The 19,854-nt window shown below is 46.3% G+C and overlaps 1 protein-coding gene across 3 annotated transcripts in view; it reads right to left on the reverse strand.

Annotated features, from left to right (window-relative positions):
* Window positions 1-287: 287 nt before the first annotated feature.
* The window catches only part of nlgn2a (neuroligin 2a), a 229,268-nt gene continuing 209,701 nt past the window's right edge, over window positions 288-19,854 (reverse strand). For all 3 annotated transcript variants that reach the window (XM_069186811.1, XM_006627356.3, XM_015340569.2), the window contains 5 exons: window positions 13,546-13,731; window positions 7,426-7,697; window positions 6,086-6,245; window positions 4,663-5,029; window positions 288-2,705 (listed from right to left, as the gene is read on the reverse strand). In XM_069186811.1, coding sequence (XP_069042912.1) covers window positions 1,892-2,705; window positions 4,663-5,029; window positions 6,086-6,245; window positions 7,426-7,697; window positions 13,546-13,731 — 1,799 coding nt within the window. In that variant the 3' untranslated portion in view covers window positions 288-1,891. The remainder of the gene's footprint in view (window positions 2,706-4,662; window positions 5,030-6,085; window positions 6,246-7,425; window positions 7,698-13,545; window positions 13,732-19,854) is intronic.

The raw sequence follows: 19,854 nt of genomic DNA on the forward strand, positions 1-19,854 counted from the left end.
TGACATCTGTCAGAACTGTTCCCTAATTCAGGGACTACAGGGCTGGTCTCACAGAGCTTTCAGCTGACAGGGATACCATGACAGGATGATCCCTAGTCACACAGTGAAGAAAACAGCAAAACCTCAAGGGCTCTAGGGTTACAGACCACAGTTCTAGTTAAAATAATGGTGTCTCTTGTCTACCTGATAGGAAAAACATTTAAAAATATTCTTTGGGGAACTACAGCTCTTAAAAAACAACGGTATTTATAGCGCAGAAAAAGTGAAGGAAAAAAAAAGACGCACAATGCAACGACAAAGAGACTATTTAATCACTGCGTAACATTTTTGGTGTTTAAATGAGCCTATTTGAAGTGCACCTCATTAGTGGGCAAGTCATATTGTATGTTCCCATAGTAATTTGAATTCGGTCAAAAAAGAGCAACCTTAGCATTGAGAGAAGACATTAAAAACATACTTTCCATGGCCATCGTGAGCTCAATCACCTGTCTAGTCAGCCATCCATCTGATGCAAGAAGCATAATACTGTAAACGTCTAGGATTATGGCAGAAAATCAACCCAACAAAACCAAAAAGAAATATTAGGAACAACCACATAATTTCCAAAGAATCACGCAAAATAAGAAAATGCAGTTAGCCATCTACGCTACAGGCATAAATCAGGAAACGTTTGGTCTTTGTATCTCTTGACATTTGTGTGGCGCAACAGACGAGGTGGCAGCAAAGCTGTCTTCCAGAGTTTAGAAAAATATGGAGAAAAGTGTCCTGCTCAGCTCTCCATTGAAACATCGGGTAGGGGACTGTTCTGCGACAGAAGGAGGAAATTAAGAATGCAGAAGATTGTTGGGGGAGGGGGTTGTTTTGTAAATATCTACAGAAAAACAGATTCCCTCTGCGAGTCAAGTTTAGGTCTTGTGAAGTGCCATGGGCCTGTCCCCCAATCTCTCCTCCCCTCAATAAAAGCTGGAATCTCAAATTCACTTTCTCATCTTGTTTAAAAATTGTCATGCATAGATTCCACAGAGCAAACCATTTATACACTTATTTTAGCATTCCCTCTCCCCCCCTCCCCAAAACAAACATTAGCAAAGTAAAGAAAATAAAATCAGAAGAAGAAATTAAGTTTGGCACTTTTGATATTTCCTTTGTAGCTTTCCTCACAGTCTTGTGTTTTTCCTGAAGAGGCAGGCTGAAACCACAGTCCTTGGCACCAAGAATGCTGGTAGAATTAGAGTTAGGATTTTATTTTCTCCCCTGTTTATTTCTTGCATTCTTGAAAACGATTTCCAAGAGCTAGAAATAAGATCTCATGGAGAGGGAGAGAGGAGAGATGGGAGAGGATGAAAAGCAAAACCAGGAGCTATGAACAAGAAGCAGGAGGAGAGTGGACGGGCGAAGGGAAATGTACTGAACTGAGAAAAAAGCCAAAGATAAGAGCAAGAGGGAGTTTGAAGCAAATTAGGAAAAGGAACAGGTGACGAGAGAGGGGTGACAAGACAGAGGAGATCGGGAGATTGGAGCACGTAGAGGAAGAGAGAGGATGATGACGACACATCAGAAATGAGATCTAGAAAATTCGGAAACTAGAGTAGGTAAGACGAATTCCAGAGCGACAGGAGAACAGAGGAGAACAGGGGTGCTGGGGAGATCTGCTACAACGGAAAATACAGCTTTATTCCTCCATCAGGCTTTGCTGGAGTTTGGCAAATCCGTCAGCACAACAGACCACTGGAGCTCCCGGAATTTCTCCGAAAGAAAAAAACAGCAACCAACATCCAGGGGCTGGATGCTTCCCCAAAACAACCCAATCCGTCGTGTACCGTACACCTCTGCGGAGCACCAAGGGGGAGGGGGGTGGTCCTTCCGAAGGGGCGGGGCCGGGGGGGCACGGCTATACCCGGGTTGTGGAGTGGGGGTGAGGAAGAGTGTTGTTGTGGCCGGTGGCCGGGAACGTGTTGAAGGCATGGAGGGGCTGCATGCCAGTGATGGTGCTGGGGATCATGGTGATGGTGTTGGGCGTCATTAGGGGCACGTCATCGGGCGCCCTCCGCAGGGCCAGGGTGTAATCCGGAGGGCAGGCCGGGCGGAGGATTTCGTGGGGCCGCAGGGGCTCCATGTCGTGGGTGTCGTGCTCCGAGTGCTTCATCTGCAGCGACATGATCTCCTCCTCCTGGCTGTGCGCCAGGTCGTTGGCGGGGCTCCTCTGCGGGCTCAGGCGGCGCCGCAGCTCGTGCCGCTTGTCCCGCTTGTAGTAGAGGGCGGCGAAGGCCAGGATGTTGAGGAAGAGGAGGGAGGCCCCCACCGCCACCGTCACGCTCAGCTCGGTGGAGTAGTCGCGGGTGTCCCCCGGGAAGGGGGAGTAGCGGGGCCGCTCGGCTCCGTCCTCGTCGTCGGGGGGCAGGGTGGGGTAGGGGTGGCGCGTGGTGCCGGGGCGCGTCCGGGTCCAGGGCGGGCGCGAGGTGCCGGGGGGCAGGCGGGGCGTGGTGGGGGGGAAGAGCTCCTCGTGCAGGCTGTGCAGGTGCGGCACCAGCTCCAGCCAGAACGCCACCTTGTTGGCGCGGTAGTTGTCCCGCACGCGGGGCTTGAGCCCGATGTGCAGGTAGTGCTTGTCCTTGGAGTTGAACTTGGTCCAGATGACCTCCTCGAAGCGGTTCGGCTTGGTGTGGATAAACTTGGTGTCCTGGGGAACCGGCAGGTTGGGGTCCCTGGGAAGAGAGGAAAAAGCAGCGGCCGTTCGGATGGGGGAACGATAGGGGTTTCCTGTGAAGAACATCGGGGAAAAACGCGCACCGCCGCGCACGAAACACAAAGCGAGAGCAAACTGCTGAGAGACTGAGATACAGGACCAGACCTAGACATTTTTCTGATCTGCCTGGTAATTGCAGCGGCTGCAAACTGTAACACAACCGCAGCAATTGCCAAACGGATCAGAAAGATTTATTGCTTCAGTAAATCAACCAAAGTTCAGGTTTCACTCGCTTGGAACTGCTTATAGTTGAGCCCGTAGAGAGCTTTTTTTTTCTCTATCAAATCAAAAGGAACAAACTTTCATATTATCAAGACACCAGGAGCAATTATTCTTTAATGCTTGCTCCCCGTTGAAAAATTGGAGTTCAGCTTAAAAAAGATAAGAAACTAATTCCCTTACAAGAAATAACTCCTGAACTGTCAACACAATTACGGGAGATTATCCATCCAATACCTATAGCTACTATATCCCATGAAGGGTCAACATATGGTAGGTTCTGACAAATTCAAACTGTACTCTATTTTACCTCCTCTATACAAAATATGCCTAATTGCATCACCAAGTTAGATAAAGTAAGAGTTAATTCTTTTTAGGGGCAGGGCAGAGCAGGGCAGTGTGGTGGCTCTGTGGCTAAGGATCTGCGCCTGTGGCTGGAAAGTTGCCGGTTCGTATCCTGCAGCCGGCAGAGGAATCCTACTCTGTTGGGCTCCTGAGCAAGGCCCCTAACCCCAACTGCTCCAGGGGTGCTGTATAAATGGCTGCCCCACACTCTGACCCCAAGCTTCTCTCCCTGTGTGTGTGTCTCATGGAGAGCAAGTTGGGGTATGCGAAAAGACAAATTCCTAATACAAGAAATTGTATTTGGCCAATAAAGTGATCTTATCATATTGCACCTGAATTTCATAAAACTAATAATATCCTTTAAAAACACAAATACCAACAAAATGTTGTTATATCTGATATACAAGTAATTTATAATGTCGATTAGAAAACCTGTCTGCAATTATGCAAACATAAACAAAATGAATACAAGGATAAATGATCTATTTTGTTTTTCACTGAAATGTACAGTCTTTAAGTAGAAGAGAGCACTGTGGCGCAGTAGTGAGCATTGCGGCCTCACAGCGCTGGGAACACCGGCCCGGGTGCGAGTGTGTCTTTGTGTGATCTGTGATGGACGGGCGTCCATTCTAGGGATGGTGTACCCCGCCTTGTGCCCATTGCTTCCCAGGACTGACTCTGGCTATCCCCTGCTACCCTGAACTGGATAAGGTGGTTAGAAAACGGATGGACGGATAACATTCCTGTCAATGCCAGACTCGGGCTCTTTCCAGCTGCGTGGGAACCATGAATTGACGGGAATGCAGCTCTTCTCATTTTCCTGTCATCCTCGTTTCACATCACTAGATTGTGTCACCTCCTGCTGGGCTCCTGAGCTCCTGGGATCCTGAGCCATAACTTGCTTCCCCACCACCCTGGTTCCCTCTGCGCAGTGCTCCCTTCTGTCCCAGGGGAACTGCAGTCTTACATGTCATCACATGGTTTATGTGATGTCAACAAACAGCTCCGTGAGGTTGCCCCCTCCTCCCATACAGACAGCACACACGATGAACCCCCCTCCCCCCTCATTCGTTAGTGCTGCGTTCATGCCAGTTTGTGCCATTAAAAATAGCATTTGTGCTGCTTTTGTTTCTGAGATATAGAGCCTTGATTTTTTTATTTTTGGGGGTCTTGACGTCAGTCAGTCTCCCTACAAGTTATGGCTCAGGATCCCAGGAGCTCAGGAGCCCAGCAGGAGGTGACTCAATCTAGTGATGTGAAACGAGGATGAGAGGAAAATGAGAGGAGCTGAATTCCCGTCAATTCACGGCTGGAAAGAGCCCGGGTCCGCCGGCGCTTCTCTGGCCTCTTACCCAGTCTTGGCGAAGTTGGTCCAGTAGGTCATGACCACGGCGCTGAGCATGACGTCGTTCTTGGAGAAGTTGCAGGGGAAGAGGTCGGTGGCCCCGATCATGGGGATGCCGAAGACGTACGGGATCTCGTCGCCGTGGGCGGCGTCGGCCCACTCGGGCCGCGACTCCGTCTGGCAGTGGTGGTAGAAGGTGTAGAAGTAGACGGGCGACTGGAACTCGGCGTGCAGCTTGGCGGTGGCCACCGCCGGGGCCACCCACTGGTGGTCGGTGAAGAGCGCCAGCAGGGTCTTGCGCCGCATCTCGCCGTTGTCGCGGTCGGCCCAGTCGGTGTACATGAACTTGATGGTCTCCCGCAGGATGTCCTTGCCTGAGAAAACAGGCAAATCAGCTCTTTCCGGGAGGCGGTGTGGATTTACAGTACAGACACGCAGGACACGCAGTTGAGTTGCAGAGGGAAAGGATCTGTGATTGTGAGATATAATCAGACATCCCTCCTGCTATCTCACCCACGCCTCCTTTCTAAAGACTTATTCTACACTGGTCCCTATCTGCTGGGTTTAAGTTCAAGTCTGTGTATTGAATCTATACCGGGTACTGTATGAAAGAATTACACATCATGGCATCCACGGTCCATGTACAAGGTTGTGAAGACAATTTGTAAACAACTTTCATCCTTCCTTGACTGCATCACCTGCTGTATAGTCTACATGAATAACTAGTGTATTGCAGTGTCTATGCCTTGCATTGCTTTTTCCAGTTACTGCCGAACACCAGCGCTTTAACAGATTTTAATCTTGAACTCTCTAATGCAGTTTCAGCTAAATAAGTCTAGGAACAGGGCGGGGGTGGTGGCAGAGTGTCTCACAGCACTGGGGCCCCGGGTTCAATTCCAGACCTGGGGTGCTGTCTGTGGGGAGTTTGTATGTTCTCCCCGTGTTCACGCGAGTTTCCCCCCGTGAGCTAAAAACACACTGGCGTTTTAACTGACTTCTGGGAAAACTGGCCTTAGGCATGAGGGTGTGTGTGTCTTTGCTTGTATCTGTGTGTCAGGCCTGTGACAGGCAGGCTGGCGTCCCCTAAAACGATTGTACCCTCCCTCGTGCCCGTTGGTTGCCGGGATAGATCCCAGCTCCCTCACGAGCCCGAAGGGTGCTACTTCAGTTCTGGTTAAGATGTTCAGATTCTCCGATAACAACATGAGCAGAAAGCAGAGCCCCGTGTTTGATCATAAGAGCTTAGTTATTTTGGTCGGCTCAGAGAGACTGACAGCTGGCAGATGAAACCATACCGAGCGCTTTTGTTTCAACACGGTGGACCGAAACTCATTCCACGAGTAGATGCTTGTTTACTGGCAAACGGGGTGCCATGTAAAGCTGTGATCTGAAAAGAGATTGCACAGTGACAGTGCTCTGTTGCGGCTTGCCTTCAGGGTAGCCGTAGAGGTTGTCCACAAAGTTCGAGATGGTGTAGTCAAAGGCTGCAGCCGAGATGCCATCCTCGTTCTCCGAGCCCCCGTCGTCCACGAACTTCAGGCCTTCTCCCTGGTTGACCCCGATCAGAATGTCATAGTTCAAGAACTCCCCCTGTCGAAAACACACGGCAAAAGGCACAGAGCGTCAGAACAGTAATGCTGATCACCAAGGACCCGTTTGCTCTTCCAAGTGCCAAAGTTTCAAAACAGTTTTTTTTAAACAGTTTTGAAAAATAACCAGGTGCTCCTCAAAAAGAGGGCTTTTAAACGGTTTCCTCAGTTTCAGTGAGTTCAAAAGCATGCTGTTCGACTTCACCACACGTTTCACGAACACTGCTCTCTGTCTAGAGCAGCATTCCTTATTAAAGTAACACTGTTTTTTTTTTCAACATTGTCTTCAACCTTCACTGAAGGAGAGAGCAAGGCTGCTGTTCAACATATCATTAGCGAACCTATGAAATTCAAACTACCCAAAAAAAAAAACCCTGTGGAAATGACCAAGATGAAGTAATTCTCCATTAACACCTCATCTCAAAGGACACTGAATCTGTGTTTCCCACAGGTCAATGTGTGCATGTGGTGTACTAATTTCATCTCCTTAAAAAACCTTCACAGGCAGGCTCCCCCAGATCATTACCGATCAGCAACATTTCTTTTTTTTCAGTAAACACGTTGTTATTATGTCAGGACAGGCTACAGCACCATCCCCACTCTGTCTCCGAGTGTTCGTACCCGGGAAGAGTTCGACAGCTAAGGCAGAGGCCCCATGTAATAAGGGTATAATTGCTTCTGCTGCAGCTCTCCAGGCCGACACTGTCCAGCCTTGGCACCATGGATCCAGAAGCCTCACGCAGTATATACTGGAGTGGCAGGCAGATGTATTTACCAGCTTTCGGTGTTGTTCCATTTTGCTAAATTACAAATCCATCCATTTTCTAACCGCTTCATGAATGAAGGGTTTTGGGAGAGCCGGAGCCTATCCCGGCACGCAGCGGGCGCAGGGCGGGGTACAGCCCTGGATGGGCCGCTGGTCCATCACGGGGCAGATGGACACGCACACTCATCCTAGCGCCGGTTTTCCCAGAGGCCAGTTAAACCGCCAGCATGTCTTTGGGGCTGTGGGAGGCAACCCATACGAACCCAGGGAGAACCCACGCAGAGGGCACCCCAGGTCCGGAATTGAACCCAGCAGCGATGCTGAGCCCTGCCCTGGGCTCCTGGGTTCGATTCCTGGCCCGCCGCCATCTGCCCTGCCGGAGCTGGGGCCGCCCTCGTAGGGCACCTCCGCTGACCTGCTGCATCAGGATCTCCGGGTCATCCGGGACCACGTCCCCGTCCACCACCGGCCCGAAGGCGATGTGGTAGCGTGCCGGCTGGATGTCCTGGTCCACCAGCTCGCGGAAGCTCTTGCGCCGCAGGCACTCGACCACTTCGGTGGTGGAGGCGGCCGCCTGGCTGCAGCCCACCTTGCGGGCCAGGATGTTGGTGTACTTCAGCGGCTGGTAGTTGACAGACCAGCTGGAGATGGCCGAGCCGCTCTGAGCGATGGCCCTCTGGAACAGACCTGCGGGCACGAGGAGGAGAAAGACATCAGGGGCCATAAAATATTACTGAAGGCCCAGAGCTCCGTCACCCCCAGCAGCCCCGACGTGGTTAGGCTTCATTCACGACTCCCTTCCCCACGTGACCTACACACAGAACCCCAAAGCTCCGAACATCACATCCTTACAACAGACACACAAGGAAAAACACACTGGAAATATTCAGCATTTAAGACAAAGTGGAAAACGAAGATCTTAGCCAATTTTTTAAAAAAATATTCAACGCCTCAGGAGCCCAGACAGCGGTACTGAATTCTACAATTTAAAGTTGAAGTCTCAAATTAAGAAAAGCTCAGTCCCCCACACTACACAACCTGCGTTTTAGTGATCCACTGACATCCATTAAATGCAGAGTGTGTACAGTGTGGGTGAAACTCGTCTCTCAAATAAAGTGCTACTCCGTGAAGTTGCCCCCCTACAAACAGCACAAACGATGAAACACACCTCATTCGTTAGTCCTGCGTTTGTGCCGTTGAAAGTAGTGTCTGTGCTACTTTCGTTTTTGAGATACAATGCCTTGTTTTTTTCGGGGTCGTAACGACACTCAGCCCCCATACAATGACCTGGGGAAACCAAACCGGTCTCATTCGTTAGTGATGCGTTTGTGCCAGCTTGTGCCGTTCCCAGCTGCTTTTGTTCCCGAGATATAACTTTTTCGGTTGATCACTGACCGTGTACGGCGACTTCTGACCGTCTGTAACCCTGTCTGTTAAGTTCAAGCGCTCTTTTACAGGTGCGACGATAACAATGCCTGCAATCATGTTTCTGTTTGGGATCGGCAGTTGATTTTGATAAATCCCGGTATCTTCGGTGGTTTTGTGATAACAGGAAAATTAAACGAGTCACCAATATCATACCCTAATCAGAGGAGTTGCAGATGTTTGTATATCAGGAATGAAAGCAGCTGGGCACAAACGCATCACTGAAAAATGAGACTGGTCCAGTTCCCCTACGACGTTGTAGGGAGGCTGACTGACGTCAATACCCCCAAAAATCAAGGCACTATATCTTGGACACAAAAGCAGCATAAACGCTATTTTCAACTGCAGAAACTGGCACGAACGCAGCACTAACGAATGAGGGGGGAAGGGGGTTCATCGTTTGTGCTGTCTGTGGGGGGGGGGGGGAGGAGAGGGGACCTGATTGTTGACTTCACATAAACCGTGTGATGACATGTGAGACTGCAGTTCCCCCGGGACAGAAGGGAGCACTCCGCAGAGGGAACCAGGGTGGGGGGGAAGTGAGTTATGGCTCAGGATCCCAGGAGCTCAGGAGCCCAGCAGAAGGTGACTCAATCTAGTGATGTGAAACAAGGATGACAGGAAAATGAGAAGAGCTGCACGTCTTTGGTAGCGGCAAAGGAAACTCAGGAAGATTGAGCATGCAGGACAGTGCAGGCACATATCTAATGAAATTCAATGTGGGCACTGAGTCCAAAGACTCATGTGCAGGCAGAAAAGATGTACATTATAAAAACCAGCTGGGTGGCGGTGAACCCGCAGAGGACAATGACGTGTATCTTGGTGCCCATGGTGGATCATCATTGTCCCACAGCAGACAATACAGAGAAGCAGCACAAAACATGCTAATTATAGCATATACTGTATACTGCAGCGAAATGTGTACAATTTAGATCAACATGAGGCTAAAAATATACCGCACAATGGTCAGACCACATTTAGGATAATGTGCACATACTTGGTTCTTAAAGCTCTTAAGACAAAGATAAGTAACCAGATTCATTGGTAGTCTTGAATGTCTTCAGTCTTCAACCGAGTGACCTTGATTCAGATATTGAAAATCTTGAAGACACTGGCGGTATTAATGCAACAGGCCACTTCTGGGTGGCACAAACTCCAGCAGGTCCCAGTGTGCTTGCGTGAAGTGAGGACCGATCAGAGAATAACTGTGGAGTTCAATTTAATTAGAAAATGTGAGAAAGTCAATTTCTCAATGATGTATAAATTGCTCAAAAAAGTATAAAATTCATTCATTTTGAATGACGCTTTTAAAAATTAATTTCCCTTCTAAATGAAGGCCACGTATTATAAAGACTACATAAACATAATGGCAGCAGATACTATTCCAAATGTACAGTGTATGGCTTTGCTTACTTCTCACTATTTTCAAACTGGAATTTTTAATTGTGTAAGACTCAGCTTTCCAGCAGGCAGAATGAAGACCCGGAGACACACTCTCCTGCTACCCGCCTGTCTGTTTGACACAGTCTGGACTCCCCAGTCTGCAAGAGTGTGTGCCAGTCGGAGCAGTGGTGTGTCATCCATTGACATTACTGAAGATGACTGGTGTACCTCTGGTTTTCCATTAGATAAGAACCCTCTGGCTGGCTGATGAATGCCCACCTTATGCTGGCAGTGTAGTGCCTCAATTTGGGAGGGTGGTCGCTCAGCCAGCAACACAGGCTCGGACCAGCAACATAAGGACCATGCACTGCACACATTCTGGATATGTAAGGAAATGTAAGCTGCACTTATAGATGGATATTTCCAAAAGTCCCTTTCTTCATAATACAATATAGGCACATATGACATGCTATATGAAAAACACAAAATATCTTTCATTTTGCCCTTATATATACCCTGGTGAATAATTAATAGCCTCTCAAGCTCTTTCCCTTTGAAATCAATTAGGAGTCCTCAAACGCCGTCAACCTTCGCCCCTTGCTTTTTTCTTCTCATTTGAAACCAGCGATAGGCAGGGGGCAGATCCATCCATATTTCATTCCCCTGCAGGCCTCAGGTCTGCCTCCCCTGTCAGTCAAGCGGGAGAGCCGTGCCAGCCTGGATGGCGTCATACATTAGCAACGCAAATCCTCACTGCAGCTCTGTACACAGGTATGAACAGTTGCCGACACTGCCAGGCTCGCAGACTGGCTCTGTCATTTAATCTGTTATGCCGGTCAGCAGTGTGGCACTAGGAAGATATTTCAGACTGTACATCACACAGCAATCTTTTGTAATACAGGCGGATCTGCAGAGGTTTGTTACAGTCTGAGGTTCCCTCTCCGATGCATATCACTTGTTCCCTTTTCCTGTACTGGGCTTATGTGACACAAGAAAACAGAGCCGGGACTTCATGAGAAGCGTCAAATAGCTTTCTGTAATTATTTGTCTTTTGCATGAATAGAGTTCTTTGCACTCTTCGTGGGGAAGAATATGAATACCGAGCAGGTGTGGTTCAAGTGTAATTATCCTGGAATGCGAACCTGCATTGCAAGAAATGGGTCGTGTTCATTTTCCAACGGCTGCTTCCAGTTCAGGGCTGTGGGAGAGCAGGAGCAATAGGGGCAAGGCGGGGCCACAGTCCATCGCAGGGGTCATATTTCTATTTCCATATCCTTTTTCTTCAAACAGCCTATGAAGTGAATGCCGGACTGATATTGCCTGGCTGCTGCACTGGAGCCTCATGTAAATGTAGACTTCATCAACTTCTATGAGCTAAGCAATGGGAGAGGACGGAAGACCTTCAAGGAAAACCAGGTTGTTGATGTAAGGTTGTTCAGGACCAGCAGGTGGCACTCTCCCCTCTGAACCAGAATGTCCAACCAGCACCTTTGGGGGACACTGTGCTGTAGGTGCTGTTGGACATTTGCCTGGCTCACAGGAATAAAGTCTACTCTTGGCTTGGGCAATCTGGCTTCCCTTAAGGTGCGCCCTCTTCTTCATTAGTGGTTGAAGTGTGATTCCTTCTATTTGTGAAGCACTCTGGGACTCATTGAAAAGAAGAGCGCTTCAGAAATACAATGAATTAGTTAAATACCAAAGTGAAATATTTGTACCACTTGTGTGGAGATGATCTTAAGAGGGCGCTACTTTCTAGTTCTGTCCATCTGAAGGGAGATCATTCATGAAGACGATAACATTGTACTGGAACTAAAAACAATTATTCTGAATGCCTACAGGACAGGTCTCTTTGTGTCGTAGGGGGTTTTGACAATTCAAACAATAATTACACAGAATAACTGTTTCTACATTCTTGAGATAGTTTTGTTTTTTTAACAATTTGACCAATACAATACCCCATCTTTCTAATAATACTGGTTACTCACACACAACTATATTGTTTATATAATAAAATAATAAAGTGTACATCGTATCTGGTTAGAGAGTCATGGCAAGGAATTTCAGTTTGAATATACTTAGGGTGAGAGTATATAGAAGGTTTAAGTAGCCTAAAGTTAAGTTTGCTATCTGTTTCTTGGATTTTGGAAAATGAGGTACAGTAAACACACTTTTTGGATAGAATGACTGCAATTTTACTTCCCGGGGGAAAAAAAGAGGTAAACAATCCTTCCTACCTTGTGTGCACAGTGATCATGGTGCAGAGATGTGCTGGAAGTCTGACAGATGAGATGAGAGACAGCAGAATGGATACAGGGGAGCAGTGGAGAGAGAAGTCAGTGACAGCGAGAGAGACCAATGAAAGACGAGACAAGGGGGTTAGAAACGGACACCCTGAGCTACAGACTGCTCCCTTTTCTTTCTGTGTGAAATTGACACGGCCTCCCATGTTAATTTAAACCACCTCTATGTGGCATCCATCCCCCCAGAGTACTACTCCTCCTTTTTCTAGACACTTCAGCCCATTCAGAGTCACGGGGGAATCCGGGTCTGTCCCGGCAAGTAACGGGTACCAGGCAGGGTGCACACTGGACTGGGTGCCAGTCCATCACAGGGCAGACACGGGCACAGTCACAGCCAATTAACTTACCAGTGTGTATTTGGAATGTGAGAGGAAACCCTGCAAACATGTGGAGAACATACAAACTCCACGCAGACAGCACCCCAGTTCCGGAATTGAACCCAGGGCCCCAGCACTGGGAGGCAGCTATGCTAAATAACCACTGCGCCAACGTCCCACCCTCAGTTCGAATCTTAAACTGTACCTCAGCCTGGCATACCGGCAGAGCCCTTATACCAGCTCAGGTTGGAGAGTGCCGTGCTAGTGTTTGATAGGAACACTTTTTAGACTGTTTCATTTCACCCAGTGCCTCAGTGGCAGTACAGGAGCGCTGGCATCGATTGGAGGTGTAATGAGGCTCTCAGTACGAACACTGTAAGCCCATGGGTGGCTGGGAAATTACAGAGTTCACTGCCGGCCACCAAGATGAAGATATTGTTCACTGGGCAAATCAGGCCCGCTCAGTCCACAGTACACTGGCAGTACACAGCACCACTGGGGAATCCTTCTCAACAGGACAGATGACAGCGCCCCGACTCCAACTAGTGACATCTGAACAATAGAGGACAGCCTGTCCACTGAATTAGCAGCCATCTAATAATAATAATAATAATAATAATAATAATAATAATAATAATAATAATAATAAACTTTTGGTTTATAGAGCATCCTTAAAAGTGGTTATTCAAAGCACTTAACGGTAAGAAAAATCAGCACTCAGGAGACAGCAGAATTACACAATTACAACAAGGGACGCAAAACTTGCATCTGATGTGTCTGATGTAAAATAAGCAAATGCAGAGGCATCACCCATGTGCTTAAATTAGCATACAGTATGCAAAAGACCATATCTAAACAGCTGCACTGAATGCAAAAGCAAGAGAAATGAGGTGGAACAAAAAGACATGTACATTCAGTCTTGGACTGTCTACGTTACCCAATAGCAAAATTGTAAGCAGGTTTCTCAGCTGATAAACTTTTCCTTCTGAAATTGAACGTGCTCCCTAACAGTAAACACAGAAGCCACACAACAGCTGATGACTGGCAAACCTCCTTGCCATTATCCAGCATTCATCTGGCTGGTGCCCACTGCCACACTCTCCGCCTTACCTTCGGAGTGGTGAGACAGGATGAGAAGGTTGACACAGGAAGCTCCAGCTCCAGACCCGAAAATGGTGATTCTTTCTGGGTCGCCTCCAAAATGCCCGATGTTCTCATTGAGCCAGCGCAGAGCCTGGATCTGATCCAGGAGCCCATAGTTCCCCTTGGCAGCCTGGTCCCCTGTGCTTAAGAACCCTGGGGAGAGAGAGGGAGAAACAGAGTCAGATGAAGCCAAATTATGAACAGCCTGCCTTTCTAGAACGAACGCGGGTCTGGAAATTTCATGCGCACAGGTGGTTACTAAGTAGGGCTTTAGCTGTGGAGCGGCATGGCGGAGCACTGGTGAGCATTGCTGCCTCGCAGTGCTGGGGCCCTGGGTTTGATTCCTGGGGTGCTGTCTGTGTGGAGTTTGTATGTTCTCCCTCAGTCCAAAGACATGCTGGTAGGCCAATGGGTTTCTGTGAAAATCGTCCCGGGTGTGGGGGTGCGTGTGTTTGTGCCTGTGTGTGCCCTGCAATGGGCAGTAAAATGGATGGATGGATAGATTCCAAACAGAGGTGGTTTAAAATGAAGTAAGAGACCATCTCGCCAGGCAGGGCAGACGGACTCTCTGCCCCCCATTGCCAGACAGAACCAAGAAATCCAAAGCACCTAATAATAATAATAATAATAATAATAATAATAATAATAATAATTGCTTACACTTATATAGCTTTTCTGGACACTCCACTCAAAGCGCTTTACAGGTAATGGGGACTCCCCTCCACCACCACCAATGTGCAGCCCCACCTGGATGATACAACAGCAGCCACAGTGCACCACTACACTCAACACACACCAGCTATCAGTGGGGAGGAGAACAGAGTAATGAAGCCAATTCATAGATAGCCAATTCTCAGTAACCTACAGCTATGGAGTTCTAGAGGCTGCTTTCCTTTCCTTGTTATCCTCTGCGGACAGTCTGTGTGTTTATTAATAGAGACACGCCAGCGATTCTGGCTGTGCGATGACGTATGGGCTAAGGGAAGAGGCTGGTGTGTGTGTGTGTGCTTCAGTGTTGTTAGTCGAAAAGGAAATTCCTGCCAGAACCAGGGCTAGGTGGACTAACGGGAAATTCAGGGGTGTTCAGGGGAAACAAAATGCTCAGGTCGTAATTTGCTTATGAAAAAAACCTCTCTATCTACAAATGTGATGTTTCCGGCTGTGAGTGTACGGTTGTTGTTGCTCGGAATAGGTTCTAATCTCTACAAAACAAAGAAAAATAACCAAGTAACTGAAGACGAGGTTCATTTCTCGTCCACTGCTTATCGCAACATAAAAAAACGAAAATGCAGTCTGATCAGTGCTGTCCTGCTCCTATAAAATGTCCACTTTTGCCCCTATTTAATCATCACTTAATGGACTGTGTTGAGTTATGAATAACACTTAAACAACAGTACATAGTAACTCAAGGAAAGTTGTAGCAGTTCCATTTTTTTCCAGTTTTTGCAATTTCTTATAAAACCAAAACAATTCTTTTGATTTTAAGATGATACTGGCTTACTGTGCTTGTAAACATGTTAAAAATGTTCACACTCCAGCTCTTTTTAAAAGTAGATGCAACGGAGAGGGAATCAACACACTGATTTCCATAAATATTTATGAAGCATATGAGAAAATGAAGATGCATCAGAGAGTATACTTTACTACAAATATTTGCTTTTTAAAAACTGCCAGGGTAGCTTCACAATAAGCCTTTGAAACATGAATCTATCTGTAATACCTCACAAGCCATTTTGAGACAAGGAAGTGTATTTAAAAAAAAGCATACCCCTATGTATCTAGTAGTACTTGGGAAGGAAAATGGCTTGGTTGGCACAGAGGCAGAAAAGTATGAGAATAGGAAAACCAAGAACTGGTCCTCAGCTGTTTCTGTCACCACAAGCTGTTTTTTTCCTATTACTGATTACTTATGTAAATGTTGCACTGATTCAAAGCTCTTTGATTATCGGGTATACATATCCACAGATTGAAGCAGGCAAAATTTAAATAAACAATAAGTAAAGTTTAAATAAATGATAAAAAAACAACATTCTGTCCTTATATCAACACACTTGAACTCCTTAATAAATTATGCATACTGTATATATATATGGAGTTACATTTTTTGTTTAATGGTTTATTTTGGGCCAGCCCTGCATCAATCTCAAAACCTTAAAATGTGTTTCGGGCATACTTTTCTACTGTTACATACTGGGGGGCGGCAGGAAAACTGAGTGGGAATTAAAATAATTAAAATGAGGCTGTGTGTCATAGATATTTTCAGGAGGCGCAGGTGATATAATTTGGTGCTTGTGAGTTCTGGCATGCAAATTCTTTGTTCTCTGGCACAGATCTGGCTGAGGCAGATCTGTGTAGAAAAAATGGCTGAAGCAGATCTGTGTGGGAACATGGCTGAGGCAGATCTGTGAGGCAGATCTGTGTGGGAACATGGCTGAGGCAGATCTGTGTGGGAACATGGCTGAGGCAGATCTGTGAGGCAGATCTGTGTGGGAACATGGCTGAGGCAGATCTGTATGGGAACATGGCTGAGGCAGATCTGTGTGGGAACATGGCTGAGGCAGATCTGTGCGGGAACATGTTTTTATTACCTATCACGCAACTATGTAACACAACACGTTTCACAACAAACAACATTAAATGTTACATTACGTATGAAACAGGGCGTGTCGGAGGCCTGTGTTTTACAGATCCAGAATGTTATCCTCTTACCTGGAACACTATACAAGGCCTTAAAAGGCCAACAAGAGATACACTTTGCACTCTAAATAAAATAATACATGCGACCCAGTGCTCCCCCTCCCTTCCTGGAGGCTGAATGCCCAGGTTATAGGAAGGGACACCCAGCACAAGCCAGAGGTGGTGTTTTTCTTCTTCTGGTCCCTTCCTTTCTCTTCTTTGTCTCCTCTCTGTTGTGCTGCCTGCCTTTTTATTCCTTTTATAATCAACCAGACTGATTTCACCAGAAGATACCCTTTGATCATCTGTGTTTACCTGTCCCATCCTACAGCTGGGCAAACATCTCAAATTCTACCAGGTGGTTGTAAAATTTCCTCCCACCTCTTTGCCATCCATACCACTGTTTTTGTAGCTAAGAACAAAGCAGAATCTTTTATCTCTCCCAGAAATGATAGTCTGGCCACACAGCCACAACGGTGATAAAAGCAGTGTGGTTGAGAAGAGAGGAGGCAGCACTTCTCTCACAGTGAGGAGTAATTAGAACTGGGCAGAGGGCCCATAATTCACAACTGTGTTTGGTGACGCCATAGATTTTCTTAATCTGCACGGTGATGTCTTCTAGAGCATAAACAGCCTACATTGCTCAAGATTGATGGCATGCAGCTTGTAAGTCTATGTGTCTTATTTAGGATGCTTCATAAAGGATAAAAGGGAGCCGGCATTCAAAACATGATTTAGTATTCTGTTCTGGCTTCATCCCTTTGAGAAAAGATACGTTTTCTGTGCTCGGTTTTGAACTTACTGTTGAGCTCTGTTTGTACAGTATCTACGCTACTGCTTTCATTGATTTCAGCATTTGAGCGTACATAAATGCCTGTAAAACTTGTTTAGCTTGTTTGCTAATAATATGTATTAATACTACTAACAATAGTCTTGTCAGAAAGACTTACTGTATGAAAGATCCAGCATCCAGTTTCAATGGGTTGGTTAATTCAAAATGCAGAGATCCTTGTGTCAAAATATATTCTTGTTTCCTGCTTCCAACTCCTCTTAATTTCCACCGATGAGGCCATGCCTTTATTTTGTTGTAAAGACTAAGATGAGTAAATAACTCAAAGGCAGTGGTTCTCAAAACACTACATCTTTTGTTTTGTTGGTCCTACAGACTGAAAATGTCAAATAGGTTTTGCAGTTGATGTCAACCAGTTGTCAGGTTTTGAATTTCAGAACAGTACATGTCTACACATGTGTGCAGCCTGACATGTAACTAGCTGGGACTCTGTTGCTCATTGTGTCTGATACAGTCTCATTCCCACCTGTGTGTGCTCATCACCAGTTGATCAACTGGTACGAGCTGATTAGGCACAAATAAGAGCAATCAAATGGAGAAGATGGCTCTATGGAGCTCTGCACACTGAAATTCTTCAAAACAGAACCTGTGAAGTCATGTATTTTTGACAGTCAGGAACTAAAAGTCTAACCAAACACACAAATCGTGATTTAGAAATGGAGGCGCAGAGCTCAGCAGGAATGAAAATCAGCAGAGAAATCCTCCAGAAGCAGGGCTGCTGGTACACCCTGCTCTAAGACTGGAACACTGTACCATTTAATGTGAAATATTACACTATTTCTGTTATCTCTCGTGCTCCCAGTTTTGATGGCGCATGACTGGAGAATGCACATTGAACTTGCTATCGCCAGGAATCGGAGCACTGCGCATCTCTCTTGCTATGTACAGTCCGTAAAATGGTCATTATTCAGTGCAAACTCTCTTCAATCACTGTTTCTATTCTCTAGGAGAAGTCATCAAATACTGGTGGGAGATGTTAAGCATGTTAAAATGTTTGCATAAGACTGCTCTGGTATACCACTTAGTAACAGCTTCATAGGACATGTAATATGATACATGTAATATAATATGTAATTTGATAATATTACATACTACATGCAATATTAAATGACATATGCCATTTTTCTCAATAGAAATAGATCTATATAATAAAATCTATCCATTTTCTAACAACTTCAAGCAATGGGCACAAGGCAGGGTACACCCTGGACAGGACACCAGTCCATCACAGGGCACACACAGACACAGACACGCACACACTCACAGCAGGGCCCAGTCTGCCAGAAGCCAATCAAGCTACTAGTGTGTTTTAGACTGCGGGATGAAACCGGAGCACCCAGAGGAAACCCACACAAACACGGGAGAACAAACAAACTCCACGCAGACAGCACCTCAGGATCTAAGCCCAGGGCCCCAGAGCCGTAAGGAAACGATGCTCACCACTGCGCCTGTGTTAGAAGGGGGATTTGACCTTGAGCTCCTGTAAGGGTATGAGCAGCAGTTTAGCCCATGAACCTACTGCAGCTCACAAATGAACATGTCGTGTACACTTTTGTCATCTTTACGTTGCTGCTCTGGGAATAGCTCAGGGAAGAAAAAACAGATCCACTTCCGGGTTTAAAAGAAGGACGTTTCCTGACAGACTAAAGGAACTGGACCGTTTTTGAAGAATGTGAAGAGATTCAGTTATGCAAAATCATCAAAGGCCCAGACATCGGGTTCAGTAGAGAGACAAACCAGAAAGGACAAGAGGAGACTATGGGGAAGTGCAGATCACTTTGCTACCTAAAACTAAATCAGCTACTCTAAATGGGCTCTATTTTGTGAATGTTCTCATGTTCTTAGGAATAATTACATATGACTGGAGTCCCTAATGAGGATGCTTTACAATAGAAAAATCATACAAAAATGCATGTTATACACGAGCCTGCCACTTGGCGTAAACAAAAACTATTTGAAGCTGAATGTGTCTGAGACAAAAGAGAAAGCAGTTGATTTCAGGAAGACCCCCTCAGACCCCCATTCAAAGCTGCGTCAGAAGACGCTGGTACTGTATATAAATATTTAGGGGACTGTTCCGGGCTGCAAGTCACGTTTTGAGGGAGGTGTTGATTGTATTTTCAAAAAAAGGCAACGACATCTATGTTTCTCACAGAAATTTGTTTTTTTTTAGTATTTTATTGAATCTCTCTGGGTGTTACCCAGATTGGCTGGCTTGGGAATCTGTTTCTGAGGAGTAAGAGCGAACTGGGCAGTTCAGACTATATCTGTAAGGCCTAGGTGCTGATCTCTCAGCCTTGCCTCACGCCTGTCAGTCTTCTGTAAAGCATGCTCCATTCCAGAGGACTCTTCACTCCCTGTTTAATGAATTTCAATCGCTCCCCTCAGAATGCAGTTACAAATTTCCCGGTCTAAAAACAAACAGGTTTCAGTTCTCATTTCTAACCTTTTTTTTTTAAAGAAATTATGTTTTTGTGTACTGTATGTACAAATGTTTACACATTGTGTTACACACTGTATACACATTGTGTGTGGGTTTTCTTTATGTTGTCTGCTGCTGTAAAGAAAATTGTCCCTTGGGGATATTAAAGACTCTCTCTCTCTAAGTTCACTATTCTTTCATGTCAAAATGAGTCTTCAGGCCATGTGAATGTGTCTCCCTCATGTTCATACTGAAATTACTGAACTGAAGTTGCTTTTATTTATGACAGCCAGTCCAAATGTTTCCAATTTTCTGCCAAGCATCTGGA

This window comes from Lepisosteus oculatus, chromosome 3, assembly GCF_040954835.1.
Source record: "Lepisosteus oculatus isolate fLepOcu1 chromosome 3, fLepOcu1.hap2, whole genome shotgun sequence".
Lineage (NCBI taxonomy): Eukaryota > Metazoa > Chordata > Actinopteri > Semionotiformes > Lepisosteidae > Lepisosteus > Lepisosteus oculatus.